The following is a 22,920-nucleotide window of genomic DNA, read 5'->3' on the forward strand; positions in this document are numbered from 1 at the left end:
CTATGTACAGCTTCTGTTTGACGATGGAGTACTGCCATGCATGCCCCAGTTTATGGCTGGATGGGTCAGATGGTACATGATGAGCAGCAGCTGGTAAGCTGATGACCCATGGTTAAGCATTTGGTCTTTACTAAGACCCAGTAGCAGGCCAGGAGCTGTTTCTTAAAAGGAGAATAGTTAGGTGCAGAAGATGTCAAGGCTTCACTCCAAATGCCTAAGGACCTGTGCTACAGTTCTTCTATAGGGGCCTGCCAAAATTTCCAAACAACATCCCTGTCTGTCACTGGCACTTAAAGCACTATCGGATCTGCTGGATCATATGGCTCACGTCAGAGCAGCACCATGGCTTGAATCTATTGCAGAGCCATCTCTTTTTCTGGGCTTGACTCAAAATTAGCAGCTTTTTGGGTCATTCAGTAGATGGGCCAGAGTAACACACCCAAATGGGGAGTATGTTGCCTCCAAAATCCAAAGGTTTCTCTCTCTATGCCTGGGTGTTTTGTTTTGTTTAATTATGGGATGGTCCAGATGCAACAACTTATCTTTCACCTTAGAAAGCATATCTCAACATGCCCTATATCACTGGACTCGTAGAAATTTCCCTGAAGTTAAAGTCCCCTGAATTTATTTCCCAATTCCTGATACATAAATGTATCTAGACCAATAAGTCTAGAGTATTTGCTACTTCTTGCTCATTAAGTCCCATTAGTGTAATGTCACCATTGTAGATCTTGTCAAAGGGAAAAGTGACCAAGATTCCTCATTACCTTCAGCAAGTGGTGTTGGGAAAGCTGGACAGCCACATGTAAATCAGTGAGCTTAGAACACTCTCCCACACCATACACAAATATAAACTCAAAATGGCTTAGAGACTTAAATAAAAGACATGACACCATAAAATTTCTGGTGTGGAGAAAAGGGAACCCTCCTACACTGTTGAGAGGAATGTAAATTGGTTCACCCACTATGGAGAAACAAAATGGAGTTTCCTCTAAAAAACTAAAAATAGAGTCGCCATATGATCCAGCCATCCCAGTCCTGGGTATATATCTGGATAAAACTCTAATTCAAAAAATATGTGCACCCCGATGTTTATAGCAGCAATATTTACAGTAGCCAAGACATGCAAGCATACATTTGTCCATCAGCAGACCAAATGGATAAAGAAGATGGGGTATAGATATACAAGGAAATACTACTCAACCATTTAAAAGAATGAAATAATGCCATTTGCAGCAACATGGATGGGCCTACAGATTATCATACTAAGTGAAGTAAACCAGAAAGAGAAAAACATATACCATATAATATCACTTATATGTGGAATCTAAAATATGATGAACTTGGGAGTTCCTATTGTAGCTCAGGTTGTGAACCTGAGAATTCATGAGAATGTGTGCTAGATCCCTGGCCTCACTCAGTGGATTAAGGATCCTGTGTTGCTGTGAACTGTGGTGTAGGCCACTGGATCAGCTCAGATCCCATGTTGCTGTGGCCATGACTGGCAGCTGCAACTCCAGTTCAACCCCTAGCCTAGAAACTTCCAAAATGGCACAGTTGTGGCTCTAAAAAGCAAAAGCAAAAAAAAAAAAAAAAAAAGAGCTTATTTACAAAACAGACTTTTAGACATAGAAAACAAGTTTATGATTACAAAAGGGGATTAGGGGAATAAATTAGGAGTTGAGGATTAGCATATATAAAATAAATAACAAGGTCCTACTGTATAGCATAGGGAACTATATTCAGTTTCCTGTAGTAAGTCATAATGGACAAGAATATGAAAAAGAGTATAATTATGTACAACTGACTCACTTTGCTGTACACCAGAAACTAATAACATTGCAAATCAACTACATTTCAATTTTTAAAAATATTTCAAAATACATTTAAAATTTTTAAAAGAGAAAAAATGATCCCTTACCACATCATGCATACAAATTTATCCTTGTTTTGTGATAAAGATTCATGTTAGAGGAGTTCCCTGGTGGCCTATTGGTTAGGACTCAATGTCACCACTATGGCCCAGGTTTCAGTCCCTGGTCTGGGAACTGAGATCCTACATCAAGCTGCTGCATGCTGTGGCCAAGGAAAAGAAAAGAAAAAGATTCGCGTTAAACGTTTTAGAATAGTTGCCTTTTATAAGGAGGGGAATGAAAATGGAAAAATAACTTAAAATTTACAAGTAAAATTTCAAAGAAGTCTCCCAGAAGCTAGAATCAAAAGATCAAAAATATGGAATATGGGTAAGAAAAGAAGAGAATTTTCAGTCTGGGAGGCCCAACTCTCAAATAGTAAGAGTTTCAGAAAAAGAAAATTGCCAAGTAATTCAAACAAATATTTCAAGAAGGTATCTCAAAAATAAAGGGCACGGATTTGTAGATTGGAAGGGCCCACCAAGTATTCAGACAGTGAATGATAAAAAGCTCACATTGTGATATATCATGATGAAGTTTCAGGACATCTAGAGAGAAAGAGAAAAAACCTACAAGCTTCTAGAGAGGAAAGGAGTCACCTACCAGTGATCTTGAGTCAGAATATCATTGAAATTCTCAGAAACAAACCTATATGTATAATAGATAATTAACAAGAACCTTCTGTATAGCACAAGGAAATCTACTCAGTAGTTTTTAAGAATCATAAGATAATTTCATGAATATTTTGTCAATAAATTTGAATCTTAGATGACTTTTTTTTTTTTTCTGTGCCCGCAGCATGTAGTAAATTCCTGTGCCAGCAGCAATAACACCAGATCCTTAACCTACTATGCCACCAGGGAACTTCATTGGATGACATTTTTTTAGAAAAAAGTAATTTTCTAAAATTAACCTTAGAAATAAATAAAGCTAATAAATTAATCAGTAAATGCCAAAAATAAAACAAAAACCCCCCAGTACCAACTACCCACCAAAAGATACACCTAAACCTCAAATTTCATAGAGAGGAGAGAAAGGAAGAGTTGTCCATTTTATAAGACTAATCATTCAACAAATATTTTGAGCATCTATACTATATACATTAAGTTAAATAATATTAAAATATTTAATACCCAAAGCAATTTATGACAGTACAAAAAAAGATATAACTTAATCTTATGAACAAGCATGTAAAAATCTTAAAACATTAGCAAATTAAATTCAGTTTACATTAATAGGAACACATCACAATCAAGTGGAGTTAATCCCAGAAACACAAAATTTATTTCCAGAAAAACCTCTTAATATAACCTGTCACTTCTAACAAAGGCAAAAAAAGTATTTAATATATCGATTGAGCAGATATTAAGCATACACCATCTGCCAGAAACTAGGCATTATTAATGATGTAACAATGTACCAATCAGTCCTGTTTTCATGGAGTTACAGTCTAGTGTAAGACAAATGATAAATATTGATAAGATAAATGCAAGAAGAAACAAATATTGATAAAGGGGGCAGAGAGTGATAATTTTTACCAGTGTTCTTTAACGTGTTAAACATAAACCCTCGATCTCCTTTTTCTTTCCATATAAATTCTTTTTTACATAGAACAATTGCACTTTTAATCCCTTATAGAAGGATTAAAGAAAAAAATAAGCTTTCCCTAGCTTATTAATTAAATATGGTAGCACAGTGTTCTTAGCATAGTTTTTGAATTGTGATAAGCATACATCTGGGAGTTAAGTTTAATTTGAACACAGTGCTAAACAAAGCAAAAGTCGTATAAATTAATTTCGAAGATCCCTGATCCCAAATAAGCAAATGTATCCCTATCAGTCATTATTAGGTAAACTGTAGAATACTGTAGCTTTTTTTTTTTTTTTTTTTAATGTATATAGTCCCAAAACATCCCTAAGGCATATTAGGGTTCTGTAGTATAGCATGTGTTTAAAGAACTAGAGTTACTTCAGAAGAATCTAAACTATTTTAATTAGATTTGGGGAGATCTTGGATATGTCTTTTGGTTTCCTTTGTTTGATCCCTACAAAAGAACTATCATGCTTTGACTTCATTACGATAATACATTAGGAGCTTCTGCTAAAAGTGCTTCTTAAAGTAATTTTTATGGTTATATATTTTAAATAACTTAAAAAGTAGAATTGTATGAAGTATTTTAAGTTTGTTCTGTCAGACTTCTAGTTTATTTCATGATTCCCCCTCCTGTAAAATAAGATTGTTGTTCTTAGACAACAGTCAAGAATCAGGCAGCTTCCAAAAAGATGTGTGCACAAAAGGTCTCTTTGCCTAGACCAAAGGCTTCAGATTTGCAGCCAGTACACTGATCTACTCAATAGAATGTCTTATTTGTTCTGCAGTGTTCTAAAAAATGAATTCAGTTGGTTTCTAACATTTTAAATGTGAGATTCCACATAATCTTGATCATCTGGTAGGACTGGCTTGAATTTCAACATGGCAATAGTTGGCCAGTGTTTAGCACTGGGTAAGGATTGCATGAGCCATAAAACTCTCCACTTCTATCCCCCACTATTTATTGATGTCTTACTTCACCCACTTTCTTTACTTGAAAGCTCTATAGGCATTTAAATATATGATTCTTGGAAGTTCCTGTTGTGGTGCAGTGGAAATGAATCCGACAAGGAACCATAGGGTTGTGGGTTCGATCCCTGGCCTTGCTCAGTGGGTTAAGGGTCTGGCGTTGCCATGAGCTGTGGTGTAGGTCACAGACGTGGCTCGAATCTGGTGTGACTGTGACTGTGGCCAGCAGCTGAAGCTCTTATTCGACTCCTAGCCTGGGAACCTCCATATGCTGCGGTGTGGCTCTAACAAGCAGAAATAAATAAATAAATAAATAATCACTCAATTTTTGATAACTTACTGACTCACACGAAGAGCCTTTAAAAAATTTTTTTGTTATTTCTAATTGTGGCATGGGAAACTAATTAGGATAAATTAATTTTTTTTTAAGGTCTTGAATTGGGGCTAACATTACCATCTCTCTTTTCCTGAATGTTACTGTGTCTTCAGGAGAATATGTGCTTGTAAATAATCTGCCTGTGTAGGTACAGATGTATAGATATGTATATCCATTTTTTATTGACTTACTCAAAGCATTTGATGTTGATTCCCCTGGAGTCTGATAGTTTCTATAGGAAGAGTGTTGGTGAATTCAGTGAGGTGGGTCCTAATTATGTCGAGTGATTATATGACTATTAGAATTAATAATTTCTCAAATCTGTATCACTAAAAAACATTTATTTAACTTCTTTCTGTGTTATGAGGCTGGGCACTTGGGTAGTCATTTATACTGCTTACTAAATATTTTTCTCTCTGAACCATCTGGTACTTTCTCACCCCTCTGTCATTGGACTGTGCGAACAGTTGTAGTGGAGTTGTGAATGAAAATGTGTGTGTCACTTCCAGGCCAATCATTTAATTTCCAGTGTGAGGCCTTCCAGAGCTCGTGGCTACTAGAAATGTTTCAGAGAATGACTGTTCCATAAGTTTGAGTTCCAAAGGAGAAGAATTATACAGAGAGAGCTCTTCACTAACCAGTTGATAGACATGTAAAGTGAAGGGGAACTAAATCTTTGTTGTTTTAAGCCAGAGATTTTGGAGTTCATGAGTTTTGTCATCAAAGGTCGTAATTCTTAGAAATTGCAACTCAAGAGTAGACACGGAGTTTCTGTCGTGGCGCAGTGGTTAACGAATCCGACTAGGAACCATGAGGTTGCGGGTTCGGTCCCTGCCCTTGCTCAGTGGGTTAACGATCCGACGTTGCCGTGAGCTGTGGTATAGGTTGCAGACGCGGCTCGGATCCCGAGTTGCTGTGGCTCTGGCGTAGGCTGGTGGCTACAGCTCCGATTCGACCCCTAGCCTGGGAACCTCCATATGCCGCGGGAGCGGCCCAAGGAATAGCAAAAAGACAAAAAAAAAAGTAGACACAAAAGATATGTCAGAGAACATACAGAACATTTTGCAGAGTCAGCACAGTTGTAAGCATAAAAACATTGAGAAGGTGATCATCACAGTTTATCATAGAGAATCCTGCTTGCTATCAGTGGTGTGTGTGGGTATGGGGGGGGGGTGTTTCTCAAAAGTAGCATGGAGCTAAAGGGTTTTAAACAACCTTGCCAGATATATTATAGATATTTCTGACATAACACATATTTTTGTGATATAATTTTAGAACTGGAAGAACCCTTCTATCATGTAATACAATACCCTTATTTTATAGGTGTTTTGCTTCCTCATTTTCCATCTTCTTTATCATATTTAATCCTCTTAATAGTTCTAAGAAGTAGATAATTTTTCTGCCATTTTACAGTTGTGGAGACAGGCTTAGCGAAGTGATCTGCCCAGGATCATATTGCTAAATTTCAGAGCTGGGAGTTGAACACGTTCTGCAGACTCTTCTAACCCATGTTATTTACATCTGTGTCTTAAATGTATTTACAAAGATTCATATACAAATGTAGAGAGTGTTTTTACCCTATGTGATTATTAATTAAAATTAGATTTGTCAGAATGACAGGAAGCCCAAAGCAATAGGTATTTTAAAAGATAGAAGTTTTTTCTTCTCTGTTGTGATAAAAGTCTAGAGGTAAGCATCTTGAAGTTGGTATTAATGCTCCACCATGACATTAGAGACCTGGGTTCCTATTTTACTACTTCACTGTCCTTAAACATATGACTTAATTGATTCAGACTGTCAGCTCATGTTCCAACATTCTACCTACCGGGAAGCAGAAAGGATAAAGAAAGGCCCTCTTCATTTCCTTCAGAATCTATCCCAGAAGTCGTACATATCCCATTGGCTGAAACCTTTCAGTCAGCTCGGCAGTAAGGGAGGCTGTGAAATGTAGGTCGTATTCTAGGTGGTCATCTGTTCAACTAAATATCTAGAGTCTGTCACAGAAGAAGTAAATAGATGTGGGGTAATAACCATTTGTGACAGCAATGTGATCAATTTTGTCTCAAATTGTTTATTCGTAGGTATTTATTTATTTATTATTTATTTTGTCTTTTTGTTGTTGTTATTGTTGTTGTTGTTGCCATTTCTTGGGCCGCTCCCGCGGCATATGGAGGTTCCCAGGCTAGGGGTTGAATCGGAGCTGTAGCCACCGGCCTACACCAGAGCCACAGCAACGCGGGATCCGAGCCGCATCTGCAACCTACACCACAGCTCACGGCAACGTCGGATCGTTAACCCACTGAGCAAGGGCAGGGACCGAACCTGCAACCTCATGGTTCCTAGTTGGATTCGTTAACCACTGCGCCACGACAGGAACTCCCGTAGGTATTTATTAAACGCTTACATGTACCACATGCTGAGGTTTAGAAATCTTTGCAGTGGAAAATTATTAAATTCATGTGTTTGTTTACAGGTTAGAAAAATTTTACCCTAAAATAGGTTAAAATAAAGAGTACATAGGTATTTTGTATGTATATAAGAAAGTTTTGAAAGTGTTAGGTTAATATTTTACTTTAAAATATTCTTGACAAAATTAACAAGAAAAGAGAATTTTTGTCTCATGTAGCAAATAGTAAGATTAATAATACATATAGATTCACTTCGGGATCTAAAAAGTAGAATTAGGAGTTCCCATCATGGCTCAGTGGAAATGAACCTGACTAGCATCCATGAGGACGCATGTTCGATCCCTGTCCGTGTTCAGTGGGTTAAGGATCCATTGTTGCCATGAAGCTATGGTGTAGGTTGCAGGTGTGGCTCGGATCCCACATTGCTGTGGCTGTGGTGTAGGCCAGCAGCTGCAGCTTCAATTCAGCCTCCTCTGAGAACCTCCATATGCCTCGGGTGCAGCCCTAAAAAGACAAAAAATTAAAAGTAGAATTAAATTTCAAGGCTTTGGAGTTCCCATTGTGGCTCAGCAATAATGAACGCAACTAGAATCCATGAGGACTCAGGTTCAATCCCTGGCCTCACTCAGTGGGTTTAGGATCCGGCATTGCCATGAGCTATGGTATAGGTCACACATGAGGCTCTGATCCCACGTTGTCGTGGCTGTTGTGTAGGCTGGCAACTACAGCTCCCATTCAGCCCCTAGCCTGGGAACTTCCATATGCCGTTGGTGCCATCCTGAAGAAAAAAAAAAAAAAAAAAAATTCAATGCTTTGCCTCTTTTACTTTTGACTTCCGCTACCTGTGGGTCAAAATACATAATTGATATGCATGACATTTCTCTAGTGGGTATGAGTTGGTGATTTATCTAGTGTCTTATAAGAACTTTTACTCATCTTGACAGAAGACTCTTGTTTATATGTAGCAATTTATTAAATCTAAGTACTTATTTAATATTAATGCTATTACTGTCTTTAATTGCATTGTTCAAAGTTTTCTATCTCTTTATGTCGTTTCTCGTGAGTCATATCAGTAATTAGTATAGAACAGGAAAATTGATATAAGATGGATTCTGTTTAGGTATCTTAGTTGTGGTGGTAGTCTTATAAACTGAAGATCAGAGCAGTCACATGTCTTTATAAACATGACCATCTTTCTGATTTAAATGAATGAAAAATTCCAGCAAATAAGCTACTGTGTAAATTGGTTTCTGTTTTTTCAAAATAGCAAGCAAAATCATAAATCCACCTTTAGGTTTTTTTTGTTTATTTGTTTTAACTGGACAAGTTTGATGGTTTTATTAACACAGACACAATATGCACATAAGCCCACTATTCATTTCAGCTTGGGGTCTAAGCCACATCTGCTTGTTGCAACACTGGATCCTTAACTCATTGAGGCCAGGGATCAAACCAGCATCCTCATGGATACTAGTTGGGTGTTTAACCTGCTGAGCCACCACGGCAACTCCTTTCTATTCATTTTCTTGGCCGTGCAGCCTGGCTTTAGGATTGGTGACCCTGATGGCCAGCTGGGCCGCTCTCTCCACAATGGCTTTGCAGTTCTTGGAAGAGATGTTGTGAACAATCTCAGCAGAGTGAGATTTGTTGCACATTAGCAGCACTTCAAGCTCCTTGACATTGTATACCAGAAACTTCTGGAAGCCACTGGGCAGCATGTGCTTTGTTTTCTTGTTGCTCCCATAACCAGTATTGGGCATCAAGATCTGGCCCTTGAACCTTCTATGCACTCTGTTGTTAATGCCTCTGGGTTTCCACCAGTTCCACTTAATTTTGGCATATCGGTCTGACTGGTGCCAGATGAACTTCTTGGTCCTCTTTTTGACAATCTTGGGCTTCACGAGGGGTCTGAGAGAGGCCATGATGCCAGGCAAAGAGATGGCTGCCACCTCCATAAAGCAGCACTGAGGAAGAACCACCTTTAGCTTTATCTTTATGCTCTAGTAGAAGTCTTAGTCAATACCTTTGAACATTTTTGTACCACAACCCCAAAATACTAGGTCTAAAGAAAATTACATGGAACTTTTGAAATAAAGTTGTAACTTTTACTTAGCTACTTTATAAATTAGGAGCTGTTTATAGACCCTTTGTTTTGAACAGTTTATTACACTAATGCCCTGTGATTTAATTATGAGTTTCACTTAGTTTCTCTGTAACTGGATTATTTCAGAGCCATGTAAATGAACTATTTAGGAACATTCATGGGAATTAAAGTATATTTTCATTTAATTCTGTTGTCTATTAGCCTTATAACAGAACACCATCTATAAAATCAACTATATGGTAATGATTCTTGACAAAAATGTGTAAATAAAAGTATCATTAAATAATTAGCTCTTTAGCTTTCCTGTGGTATCAGCAAATCTACATACAGCATTTTAAACTTGAGACAATTTCATATTGAGCCAATGTAATGACAGTGTTTTGGCTTTATTTTCTATATTGAAACAGATTTGAAGGCAAAGGGGAGAACATTATATGTAAGTTAATGAAAGTCTTGAAGTAAATGTTTTACATTTGTAGTTATTAGTTATTAAACAGCATTGGTATGCTTGGTGCTGTTACGATAATCACTGTTGAAGGAGGATTCAAAGAATTCTACATATGTGCATGTTCTGAGATTTGCACATACATTTCTATGATGAAGGGCTTACCCCACAGATTGGGTTTTGATTGTTTTTCCCTTTGCTTCCTAGTTCTTCACATCACTCCACTTTAATTCCTTTTGAATTTCGTATTATTACTTGTGTAGTCCATTGGACTTCAACTCTGGTTGTGGTATCATGAACATTGGAACTTAGCCAAAATTCAAGATGCTTTTGGATGTGAGTAATTTAAATCTGACTCAAACTGGCTTAAACAGTAAAAAAAGAAAAGAAAGAAAAACCTTATTTTACATGACAAGAAGTTTTGTCTCAGGTTAGTTCTCCTCAAGGACCTAGGATGGCTGCCTAGGATAATAATGCAACATTTATCCTTGTTAGTATCTACTAGAAGAAAAGAGAAAAGGACCTCTCTTACCCAAAAGTCAAAAATGCAAGCTGCTTCTTAATGTTTCATTAGGCCAAATTAGTTCAGGCCTACTCACCCTTGAGGATGGAATTACCATGGTCATGTTCATATGTGGTGGAATGGATATTCTGAAGTCAATCACAATGTCCACTTCATAAGTTATAAAGTAAAGTGTGATAGTAAAGTGTCTTTATAAAGTCTACAGATGATTCAGGCACACTAAGTTTGAGCACTGCTGTTGTTGGTAATTCAGAAAATAATAAGGAAGGAAAAAAACTATATTTTTTGCCATTTTCCAATGGAACGAAGGGCAGCTTGGTTTAACTTATTTTCTTGATTTCTGCTGAAGAGGCTAAAGTTTTGTTTGGTTGGCTGTGGTTAAGTCTCCAGGGTAAAATGTTAAGGATCAAAAACTGTATTCATAATGGTCATTTAAATCTATCAGTCAGGTGAAATAGAGGTGATTTATAATATGGTGGCTGTTATTAGAGATCTTTTGACTATGTGCTGTCTGGCAAAAGAGTTAACCACTCAGACACAGTGATAAAAAGAAATATTTTAACTGTTTGGAATAAAGCTGCCCAGCAATCTCATTTATTTTAAACAACCCTAAAAGAACAGAAGCAATAATGACTTAAGCAGCATGACATAGTTCTGAAGCTAATGACTTTCTTCTTAGGAAAGTCTCCTAAGCTCCTATAGTAGTGCCTGTTTACTCTTAGTTGTAAAACATAAGTTTAGCAAGCTATTTCTTTGGCTTATTGGAGAAAAGAGGAGTCTGTAGTTACATTCAGGAATAGCTAAAATAAGTGACATTTAACAACATAACAGCAAGAAAGGAAGAGAAAAAAATTGATAAATGCAGGAGTAATGCAAGAAAACCAGCAATTTAGGACAACTTAATTTTTAAAAAGTTTTGTGGTGATCATTTTGTAATGTATAGAAATACTGCTATATCTCGTCAACTATGATGGAGTATATAATATGAGAAAAAGGAATGTATATGTATATGTGTGACTGGATCACCTTGCTTTGCTGTACAGTAGGAAATTGACAGAACACTATAAACCAGCTATAATGGGAAAAAAAATCATTAGGAAAAAAACATACTGGATCACTATGTTGTACACCAAGAACAAACACACTGTTGTAGGTCAGTTATACATCAACCAAAAAACTCGAAAAAAAGAGATGAGATTTGTGGTTATCAGAAGCAGGGATTGGGGAAAGCGGATTGGATGAAGATGAAAGTGGTCAAAAGGTACAAACTTCCAGTTATAGAGAAAATAAAAACTAGGGATGTAATGTAAAATATGATTAATATAATAACATTGCTATACTTTTATATATGCAAGTTGTTAGAGTAAATCCTGGGAGTTCTCATCACAAAAAATATTTTTTTCTTTTGTATCTCTGTGAGAATGGTGAATGTTCACTAAACTTACTGAGGTGATCATTTCATGATCTGTGTAACTCAAAACATTATGTTATATACCTTAACCATATACAGTATTGTATATCAATTATAACTCAATACAACTGAAAGAAAAAATTGCTTTGTACTACTAAGTGGGTCCTCCAGGTCTCATCATAATACAAAGCAGTAGACTTATTTCATGATCCTAATGATTATCTTATAAAAACTAAGAAAGTGTTAAATTATTTTAAGTAAGATATTCATTTAAATGCAAAATATAATGTACGTTGCTTTAAAAAACATTTTCGAGTTCCCGTTATGGCTCAGTGGTTAACGAATCCGATTAGGAACTCTGAGGTTGCAGGTTCGATCCCTGGCCTCGCTCAGTGGGTTAACACTGGATCCTGTGGTATAGGTCGCAGACGTGGCTTGGATCCGTGTTGTTGCTGTGGCCCTGGCCTAGGTAGGCAGCTACAGCTCTGACTTGACCCCTAGCCTCGGAACCAAAAAGTCAAAAAATAAATAATATTTTCAGTCAAAATGATTAAAAATTCTGTTTTGTTTTTTGAAGCATTTGTAAAACCTTCAGGTATCCTGAAAAAGTAGCTACAGGTAAAGGTGAGGCACAATAAACCTTTAGCTATTGGTACACGAGGGAGGGATTGGACTGGAATCTTTAAGTGTCATCCATTTATGAATTTACGAAAACGTACTTTTTTTCTGTGTAAATCATCCAGCGCCTATTTTAAGTCTTGCCAGGTTTTCTTCCCTCTCCCACTACCTCAATCACTAGTTTAAATCTTAGTGTAACCCATACATCATAAAAACCATTGACCTTGACACAGTTGTTCCCCAAGTCACCTACTTTTTATTTTTACATTTTAGTATTTTGAACTCTGGGTGATCTTGAGAGCAGTGGGTATGTTTTATTGTGCTAATGCTCCTCCTCACACATCTTTGGATAGAAAGGAGGTAGTTCCCCTGTGGTGCAGAGAGTTAAGGATCCTGAGTTGTGGCTGTAGTGGCTCGGGTCCCAGGTTCAATCCCTGGCCCAGAAACTTCCATGTGCCACAGACTCAGCCAAAAAAAAAAAAAATCAGAAAGGAAATACATTTGAAGAGTACCTTTAAATTACTCATATTGTCGATCAGTTCTGTTAGTGCTGTTAAGAGTTTATTATGAAAATATTGCTATGAATCCCTTTAGTTTTGTAAATATCAGTACTTTTTCTGAACTAGTAACTCCTTTGTAAGTGGTTGAATTTTTAATAAAAGGCAAAGTGTTCACAGTTGGTTCAGGTTTTTGCATTTGATACAACCTTGTGTTTTTCAATATGTATTCATGCACTAGAACATTGTTATTGTTATTAACATCAGTCTGTCAGTATACCACATGAAAATCTGGATAATTTGATGTTTTGCTTTGTTTTGTTGTTTGTTTAGGGGCCCGCCTCTGTGGCATGTGGAAGTTCCCAGGCCAGGGAGATCCAGCCTGTGCCACAGCATCAACTGGAGTCACTACAGTGACAGCATTGCGCCATGAGGGAATTTTCAGTTTGATTTTTTTTTTTAACTCTTCCATTATAGTATGAAGAGTTTTTTTATTTCAGTTAATCATTTATGTGGCCCAAGAAAGGCAGTAGTGGAAAAAAAAAATAACACTTTGGCGCCATCTACTGTTCTTTGGTGTGCTTCTTTCATCTACTTTAGTAAAACTTGCAGGTAGCTTCAAATATTTTTTCTGTTACCCATATACAGCACAAAAACATTGGAGATTTTTTTTTTAATCTGCTGGAACTGCTTTATGATTCCCATACTTCTAACCATGAAGGCTGTCTCGTAATTTTGGTGGTTATAAATAGGCTTATCTTAAAAAACATTTCTGAACTATTTTGACTGCCACTTTTGCATATTCATTCAGTGCCTCTGAATGCCTTTTTATTGCTTTTATATAGTAAAAACTTATTTTATTGCTTTTATTTTATGTAAATCATTTTCACTGCATGGGTAACATCATATTTTACATTAATCGTCTCTAATTGACTCGTGATATGGTAGTGTTCTGGTACACCAAACACACTGTTGCTCATTAATTGCCATGTATGTCTTTTCTTTCCAAACAACAAGAACATGGCATGTTCTTTGTTGACTTGGGACAGTTTATATACTGCTTTTGTAATCTTTAGATAACATATCTGCCTGCATGATTAAGTATGAAGACTTGGAAATCTTAAGCCTTAATTAAGAGAATTAAGTGCAGAGTAAAAATAGATGGATCCTGAGTAGTGAATTTGGAGTATAGGGGGTGAATTTCTGTGCATAAATGCATGAGGTTTATTTTGGCTGCATAAAGCTTATCCTCTTTTGTCTCTATCACATTTAAACATTGCCTGTTGATTGCTGCTGTGATGGTTTACTTATAGTATTCTCTCTACCCGCCTCCTCCCAGTGTTAATTTAAACTATATACTTAAAGCTTAATTTGTTTTCCTCAACTATGGGCAGTATCTGTCTGTAGACTCCCTTCTTCATAAGATGAGAATACTCATGGCTCTCCATTTTCATTATCAAGGTTGGTAATGTGTTTATCATATTGTTAATAGAGGGTTTTTATTTATTTGTATATAGGTTGATTCTAGAGGTTGGAAAATAAGAGAGTTCATCTTATTATACTTATGAAATGTTTTCTCTATAGAGCCAAATGTATGCTAGATTTTTTCTCCACTACCTGATAAATTCCTAGGCCACTCAAAAGAAATTATTCCTAACTGTTCTGATGCATTTTCTTTTATATTTCACCTATTGCCTTTATCACATCCTCAAGTTTTCTAAGCTCCCTACTGTTTAATCTGTTAATTCCCCCCTTTTCCAGGAAATTTCATTCCTGCAGCCCTTTGGAGGTCTGGTCCAATCTATAATAGTTCTTTGGGCCTCCTTCACACCTTTTATCTTGGACTGTATTCCCTTTGTTGTTTTTCTGTGATAATTTCATTAATTGCTGCATCCCAAGTCTTCCCCTTTCTGGATTTACTCCCTATTTTCGTTGAAAAATTTCCCCAATAACTTCCTAAGAAAGATTATGTATGAGAAAAACTTTGTAAGTCTCTGCATGTCTGGAAATTTCTTTATTCTGCCTTCACTCTTACTTGATAGTTTAATGAGGAGACTTGACTTTCTTTTATTGATCTGCAGTGAATGCCTTTGTTTCCAGATCCACATATCACTGTTGTCTTTTGTTTTTTACTTGTATTTTCAGAGTTCAAAGCTTCCCAGATTTTGAGAAACTTGACACCTCACTCTTCTGTTGTAGCTTCTAACTTTACTCTGCTTCACTAGTCAGTACTCCTTTATTTTTGTGTCTTCTGAAAATCATTGCAATCCCTTATGTACTAGTGGTTTTATTCCTGTTGTCTTTGTTGTAAGGATTTATATCTTCTTATTTCCTTACTAATAAGGAGTCTTGGAGATAAAATGAGTCTGTCTATACTGTCTCCCCCCCCCCCTTTTTTTTTAAAGTTAGAAGTTGAAATATACTTAGTTACTTGAGTTGCCTTTGCGGCGCAGCAGAAATGAATCCAACTAGGAACCATGAGTTGTGGGTTCGATCCCTGCCTCACTCAGTGGGTTAAGGATCCCTTGTTGCCATGAGCTGTGATGTAGGTCTCAGACTTGGCTCAGATCCTGCATTGCCATGACTATAGTGTAGGCTGGCAGCTGTAGTTCGGATTCAACCCCTAATCTGGGAACCTCCATATAACATGGGTGCAGCCCTAAAAAGCAAAAAAATAATTTAAAAATAAAAGTAAAAAATTTACTTGAACATTAGATTCCTAACGATTATAGTGATTTCACCATACCAGAATGTCATCCCTGATTTAATGTTGTTTTATAGATAGTAGTAGTATGTATGCATGTAGTTTTCCAGTGGATAATGGCAAAAACATTAGCAGGGAAGAGTGACTGAGCCATATGTTTTGAAGCTCTTTTGTTTTTTTCCTGTTCTTATTACCGCTACCTTAATCCAGGGCTTTCTGATTTGTTGCCATTATAGAATGATTCTTTTTATTGCACCCTCTTGCTGCCTGAGCCACCTCTTAACTTTTAATAAATGCTATAACACTAATTGAAAATTTTCCATGTCTTCTTACCAGAATAAAGACCAAACTCTTTACCTTGGCATTCAAGGACTTTTCTTTGTTTGACCCTAGTACTTCTCAAAGTTTCATCCCTTGCCCAGTAGCAGCATCCCTGCGAACTTGTTAGCATTATAAATTCTCCCCACCCCCAACCTCCACCCCAACCCAGTCTGATTCAGAAACACTGAGGGTGTAGAGCTCAACAAGGTGTTTTAACAAGACCACCCCATTTGAGGGCTGGTGGTCTAGTCCATCCCTTTTATTTTATAGGCAAAGAATTGAGATAGGTTAATTGGCTTGTCCAAACTCACACAACTAGGTTTTCTAATACTCTATGCTGATTTGACTTTTTATGCATTGCAATCAGAACGCCGTCAGAAATGGGAAAGTTTGGAAAGGCTTATAGAGAAAATGGGACTTGACAAAACGTTGAATTATAACCTTATATAAGTAGAGAGAAAAGAGGTGGATATTGTAAGCAAGAAGACCACTGTGACAAAGGGATGGAGATATAGTTGACCCTTGAACAACACAGTTTTGTACTGCTTGTATCCACTTATATGTGGGGGTTTTTTCCTCAATAATACTAACATTACATTACTATATGATCCGCGGTTGGTTGAATCTACAGATCAGGAACCTCAAATATGGAGGGCTAAGTTATAGGTAGACTTTCAACTTCAGGAAGGACTGGTGTCCCTAACACTGTGTGTTCCAGGGTCAACTGTGTATGTAAACATATCCTGGGAACAAAATAGATAAGTTTGACTAATAGTCAATAGGTCTCCTTCATAGGAATATAGAGAATAATGTATGTAAAATAATTATCACAGTGACTGGCATATTGATAAAATGTTAGTTGTACTTTGTTTTTGGGCTGATGTTGTTGGTTGTATTGTTGAATTTGTTGCTGTTATTGTTGTTAGGAAATATTGGAAGAAGTTAAGACTGAGTTCCTTAATCATATCCCAACCCTGCCACTTACTAGCTGTTGTATTACTCTGTAGTTTTCTAGTTGGTCTCTTAATTACCAGTGCAATCCATTTCCAGTTGTTTATACATTGTGCAGGTAATCTCCTTAAAACACAAATCAGAACATGTGAGTGTTCTATTTAAAACCCTTTGGAGGCTGTCTTTGGTTTTCAAGATAAAACCTAAATTCTTTTTTTTTTTGTCTTTTGTCTTTTTTGTTGTTGTTGTTGCTACTTCCCGGGCCGCTCCCGTGGCATATGGAGGTTCCCAGGCTAGGGGTTGAATCGGAGCTGTAGCCACCGGCCTACGCCAGAGCCACAGCAACGCAGGATCCGAGCCGCGTCTGCAACCTACACCACAGCTCACGGCAACGCCGGATCGTTAACCCACTGAGCAAGGCCAGGGACCGAACCCGCAACCTCATGGTTCCTAGTCGGATTCGTTAACCACTGCGCCACGACGGGAACTCCAAACCTAAATTCTTTAAAGTGTTTATAGTACACTTCATAATCTGGCCCTGGCTACATTATACAACCACTTGGAGCAACTTGCAGACTCCTGGACCACTTGAGACTCCTGGAGATGAGCACCTTCAGGTCTTCACACACACTATTCCTTCTGCTTAACTCTCAGTAGTTATCTCAGCTTGGACTTTCTTTGAAAAACCTTCACTAATACCCTGATGTCCTACCCCAGCATCATTTAAGATTTGATTAGATATTCTTGCGTGTTCCCATAGTACCTTCTGTTTATCCCTATTACAGCATATGACATACTGTATTATTATTATCTGCTTAGTTACTTACGTCTCTTCTAAGCTGGTGAAGGGCAAGTGCACTGTTTGGTTGCCCTGTTTTACCAGCACCTCACACAGTACATGACACATTCCTTCATTTATTCTTCATTCAGATTTTTTTGTTTTGTTTTGTTTTGTTTTTAGGGCCATACCCTCAGCATATGGAAGTTCCCAGTCTAGGGGTCGAATCGGAGCTACTCCTGCTGGCCTACACCACAGCCACAGCAACACCAGATCCAAGCCTCATTTGTGACCTACACCACAGCTCTTGGTGTAGCCAGATCCTTAACCCACTGAGTGAGGCCAGGAATAGAACCTGTATCCTCATGGATAGTGATTAGGTTCATTTCTGCTGAACCACAATGGGAACTCCAATTCAGCAAATATTTGTTGAATACGCTTTGTCAGGCAGTTTAAAATGAAGGAGTCTTGGGAGTTCCCGTCTTGGCACAGTGGTTAACGAATCCATCTGACTAGGAACCATGAGGTTGCGGGTTCGATCCCTAGCCTTGCTCAGTGGGTTAAGGATCCGGCATTGCTGTGAGCTGTGGTGTAGGTCGCAGACGCAGCTCGGATCTGGCATTGCTGTGGCTGTGGCGTAGACCGGTGGCTACAGCTCCGATTCAACCCCTAGCCTGGGAATCTCCATATGCCGCGGGAGCGGCCCAAGAAAAGGCAAAAAGACAAAAAAATATAATAAAATAAAATGAAGGAGTCTAAATCTCTTCTTTTGAAATGAATCCTTATTTGAGTTTTCAGTAATTCCGTATAATACCAAAGATATGGCATCTAAAGATGATTATTCAGGGAGTTCCCATCGTGGTGCAGTGGAAACAAATCCAACTAGGAACCTTGAGGTTGTGGGTTCAGTCCCTGGCCTCACTCAGTGGGTTAAGGATCTGGCATTGCCATAAGCTGTGGTGTAGGTCACAGATGCGGCTCGGATCTGGCATTGCTGTGGCAGTGGTGTAGCTCTGATTTGACCCCTAGCCTGGGACAAAGACCAAAAAATAAAAAAATAATTTAAAAGAGATGGTTATTCAGTGGTAAAATATATTTTCTTTGACCAGTCTTAGATAAACCTTATAGTTAATGTTGTGAAAATTCAGCAAAATTATGTGCATGTGTGTGTAAATAATAACTGAATATGTTAATGGAAGTGTAGAACAGTGACCTGAATAGTTAAATTTTTTATAGTTTGTAACTCTATATAATATGTAATATGTAATTTCAATTGTAGCAAGTGAAACTTTCAAAAAGCAGTTTCTTATAATAACTTTACTTCTGGACTCCCTACCTTAAAATATCTAAATAAATTTTTAGGAGTTTCTGTCGTGGCTCAGTGATTAACGAACTAACCTGACTAGTATCTATGAGGACTCAGGCTTGATTCCTGGCTTTAATCAGTGGTTTAAGGATCCAGCGTTGCCGTGAGTTGTGGTGTAAGTTGCATACACAGCTCGGATCCCTCCTTGCTGTGGCTGTGGTTTAGGCTGGCAGCTACAGCTCTGATTCAACCCCTAGCCTGGGAACCTCCATATGCTGGAGGTGTGGCCCTAAAAAGACAATAAGTAAATAAATAATTTTTAAAGTAAAATATTTAACTTTTAAGTAAAATATTTAAATTAAAATGCATTTAAAATAAAATTTTTCTTGATTTCAGTTTGTTCGTGGATTTCTTCAGTAGTTGGAAAAAAAAAACTGTGGTAGTTCCCAACTGTGTTAGAAACAGTTGTCAAGTGTGGTTCTTTACACTGTGAGACTGGGAGCTATTTCTAAACACACAGTTACTAGCACAGATTTGCTTAAGTTTCCAGTCTGATCTGTGGCTATGGGTAAGTAACATGGAACATATGTAATATTTGTGGGGGAAAAACTTCTGGTAATTAAATTCTATAAATTACTCTTTAACTTAGTTTTTAAACCTAAAATGTAGAGGCTTCAAACCCTAGCCAATCGATAGTATAGTTTTTTTGTAAATCTTTAAGATAGTTGTAAAGGTATGTAAAAACTTAGGTATTCTGCTTAAGATACATAGATTAAGTCTCTTCTTAAAGTGAATCAATATAAATTTTCAGAGCTATTTAATATTAAAGATTTCAAAGGTATTTTTTAGTTAAGCATACTTATTCTCCAGAAGCCTTTATTTATCCCCGTTGTGGTTCCCATTGATAGTGAAGACTAGTATATTTATATAGGAGTTGTAGTAAAATATAAAAATTATAAATTTTGATTTTATATATATGTGTATAGCATCCCTTTAAAAGTGTATGATGTTAGGAGTTCCCGTCGTGGCGCAGTGGTTAACGAATCCGACTAGGAACCATGAGGTTGCGGGTTCGGTCCCTGCCCTTGCTCAGTGGGTTAACGATCCGGCGTTGCCGTGAGCTGTGGTGCAGGTCGCAGACGTGGCTCGGATCCCGTGTTGCTGTGGCTCTGGTGTAGGCTGGTGGCTACAGCTCCGATTAGACCCCTAGCCTGGGAATCTCCATATGCCGCGGGAGCGGCCCAAGAAATAGCAAAAAAAAAAAAAGTGTATGATGTTAACATTTTATTCTTTGGAATTCCCATCACGGTGCAGCAGAAACGAATCCGACTAGGAACCATGAGGTTATGGGTTCGATCCCTGGCCTTGCTCAGTGGGTTAAGGATCTGGCGTTGCCATGAGCTGTGGTGTAGGTCACAGATGCAGCTCGGATCTAGCTTGGCTGTGGCTGTGGCGTAGGCCAGAGGCTACAGCTCCAATTAGACACCTAGCCTCCACACATGCTGCAGGTGTGGCCCTAAAAAGACAAAAAGACCAAAAAAGAAAAAAAAAATTTATCCTTCAAGAGGACTGATAAGAATTTAATAAGGATCTGTATGTATATGTGTGTATTGTCCAGCTAGGGATATTTCATAGTTTTATATGATTACATGTTGAGATGATAAATTTTAGGTAAGTGGGTTAAATTATATTGAAATTAATTTCATTGATTTTTTAAGGTAGCTGCTAGAAAATTTAAAATTATATATATATATATGGATAACTTTCTGTGATCTCTGATCAAAAACATTTTTTTCAGAGTTCCCGTCATGGCTCAGCGGAAACAAATCTGGCTAATATCCACAAGGACACAGTTGGCTCTGATGTTGCCGTGAGCTGTAGTGGAGGTTGCAGACGTGGCTTGGACTAGCATTGCTATGGCTGTAGCTGTGATGTAGGCCAGCGGTTCAGCCCTTTGCCTGGGAACCTCCATGTGCCTCGGGTGTGGCCCTGAAAAGACCAAAAAAAAAAAAAAAGAACAAAATTTTAATAAATTTTTTTCAGCTACACCTGCAATATGCAGATATAGTTCTTATTAGTCTTAGATTACAATATGACATCTGAATATTGGTGTTCTAATATTAGATGTAAAACTGAAAGCTATAAAGTTTAAAAAAATTAACAAAATATTATTTTGAGGTCTTATTTTTAGACTTTGCAACAATACCATAACTAGTGCTTTATGATTTCATGCTTCTTGGACTGGGCACAGTTTGGCAGCTATCATGGACCATTCACTTTATTCATTATTGCATTTATTTATGTAACAAACATTTTTTGGTTGCCTCATATGTGCCAGTCTACCTTAAGGAATACTCCATAATTTCGGGGGGAACAAAAAAAATGGATATGCATGTAAATGAGTTTGCAGAGTTGGAGGTAGGAAGAAATGAAGTAGTTCCTATCTTGGTTTTTATTTTCTGTAGAATGGTATGTAAGATCACCTTAGCCCACCAGTAATGGTGGTTTCTGGGGAAAACTCCTTGAATTAAATAAAACTAAAGCATTCCCCATAGATGAGAATCAACATTTATTGAGTAGTTATTGGGTACTGAGTTGAACATGGAGGAGAAATACAGAATAGGGGCCTTGCCCTGAAAACTTATAATTTTGTTAGTAAAATATGGCTTATACTGAAAAACTAAATAGCAAATAAGGTAGATGTGATATGGTAAAGAATATATGGTGTGTAAACAGTACTACTGTAGTCCAAAAATGAAGAGAACAGTAATGGGATTTTTTTGTGTGTATGTTTTGGGGGTTTTATTTAAACTTTCTCTTTTTGCGTCTTATTTATAATAGTGCCCAAGTGATCTTTACAGAATGACTCCGAAAAGATGAAGAGAACAGTAATGAGATTTTTTTTTGTGTCTGTTTAGGGGATTTTGTTTATTTTAAGCTTTCTCCTTTTGCTTCTTATTTACAATAGTGGCCAAGTGATCGTTAAAAGAATGACTCCTTTGTAAAATACCTTCTGGCATTGTATGTGATTCTCAGAAGAATCAGTGGTAATTTACTGTGAGAGCTGTATAGAAATTTAATGCAGATTCTTTATCTCAGCGTGACTAAGAGTTTAATATTATTTTACAACTGAGCTTTGAGTGCTTTAGAACAGGACAATGTTTATGAATAGGAAGTTGAGATGACTATGGCATTGCATGATTCAAATCACATAGTGTCGTATACTTACTTGGTGTAAACTTGAGGTTGCACCTGAATTAACAAGCACCTTCTCTTTCCTGTTATCACCTCTGAACTCCTTACTTTTCAGTCCTTTAAATATTTGTTGTGTTAATGGAAAAGGAAAGATGAAGTCCAGGGTGGTGTCTGGGTAAGTATCTGTAATAATAAGCCATAGATTTTAAATAGGAGTAGAGTGAGAGAATAGGATGTTATAGGATGAAAAGTTTGAGAATGTTCTTTTGAGGAGTTCCCATCGTGGCGCAGTGGTTAACGAATCTGACTAAGAACCATGAGGTTGCGGGTTCGATCCCTGCCCTTGCTCAGTGGGTTAACGATCCAGCATTGCCACGAGCTGTGGTGTAGGTCGCAGCTGCGGCTCGGATCCCGAGTTGCTGTGGCTCTGGCGTAGGCTGGCAGCTACAGCTCCGATTAGACGCCTAAGCCTGGGAACCTCCGTATGCGACGGAAGCGGCCCAAGAAATGGCAAAAAGACAAAAAACAAAACAAAAAAAAGAATGTTCTTTTGAGTATTTTAGAAACTGACTATTCGCATGATAAACCAAGCTGACAGAGATACCACACCCATATGCATACATTCCAGAAACATATAGAAATTAACACAAAACAAGAGCTAAATTGTAAATGCATAGCTAAACTCTAAGGAAGGAAAGAAGAGAAGGAAATTCCCAAGCTCCAGGAATGAGAGAAATCAAATTAAAGCCTTACATGGGAACTGATGCTAGTATGTGAAATACAACAAGGACCTTTTGGTCCTGAATGTGTG

At 37.5% G+C, this 22,920-nt stretch overlaps 2 protein-coding genes across 3 annotated transcripts in view; one reads left to right on the forward strand and one right to left on the reverse strand.

The window, feature by feature from the left end:
- FBXO11 (F-box protein 11) overlaps window positions 1–22,920 on the forward strand; it is a 96,167-nt gene that overhangs the window by 36,587 nt on the left and 36,660 nt on the right. The gene's annotated exons all lie outside the window — the stretch shown is intronic.
- Window positions 8,742–9,182, reverse strand: LOC125128085 (60S ribosomal protein L32-like). Its single transcript, XM_047782129.1, has one exon. It carries the CDS (start codon window positions 9,176–9,178, stop codon window positions 8,771–8,773), a length of 408 nt encoding a protein of 135 aa, XP_047638085.1. The 5' UTR covers window positions 9,179–9,182; the 3' UTR covers window positions 8,742–8,770.

Source organism: Phacochoerus africanus, chromosome 5 (genome assembly GCF_016906955.1).
Source record: "Phacochoerus africanus isolate WHEZ1 chromosome 5, ROS_Pafr_v1, whole genome shotgun sequence".
Taxonomy (NCBI): Eukaryota; Metazoa; Chordata; class Mammalia; order Artiodactyla; family Suidae; genus Phacochoerus; species Phacochoerus africanus.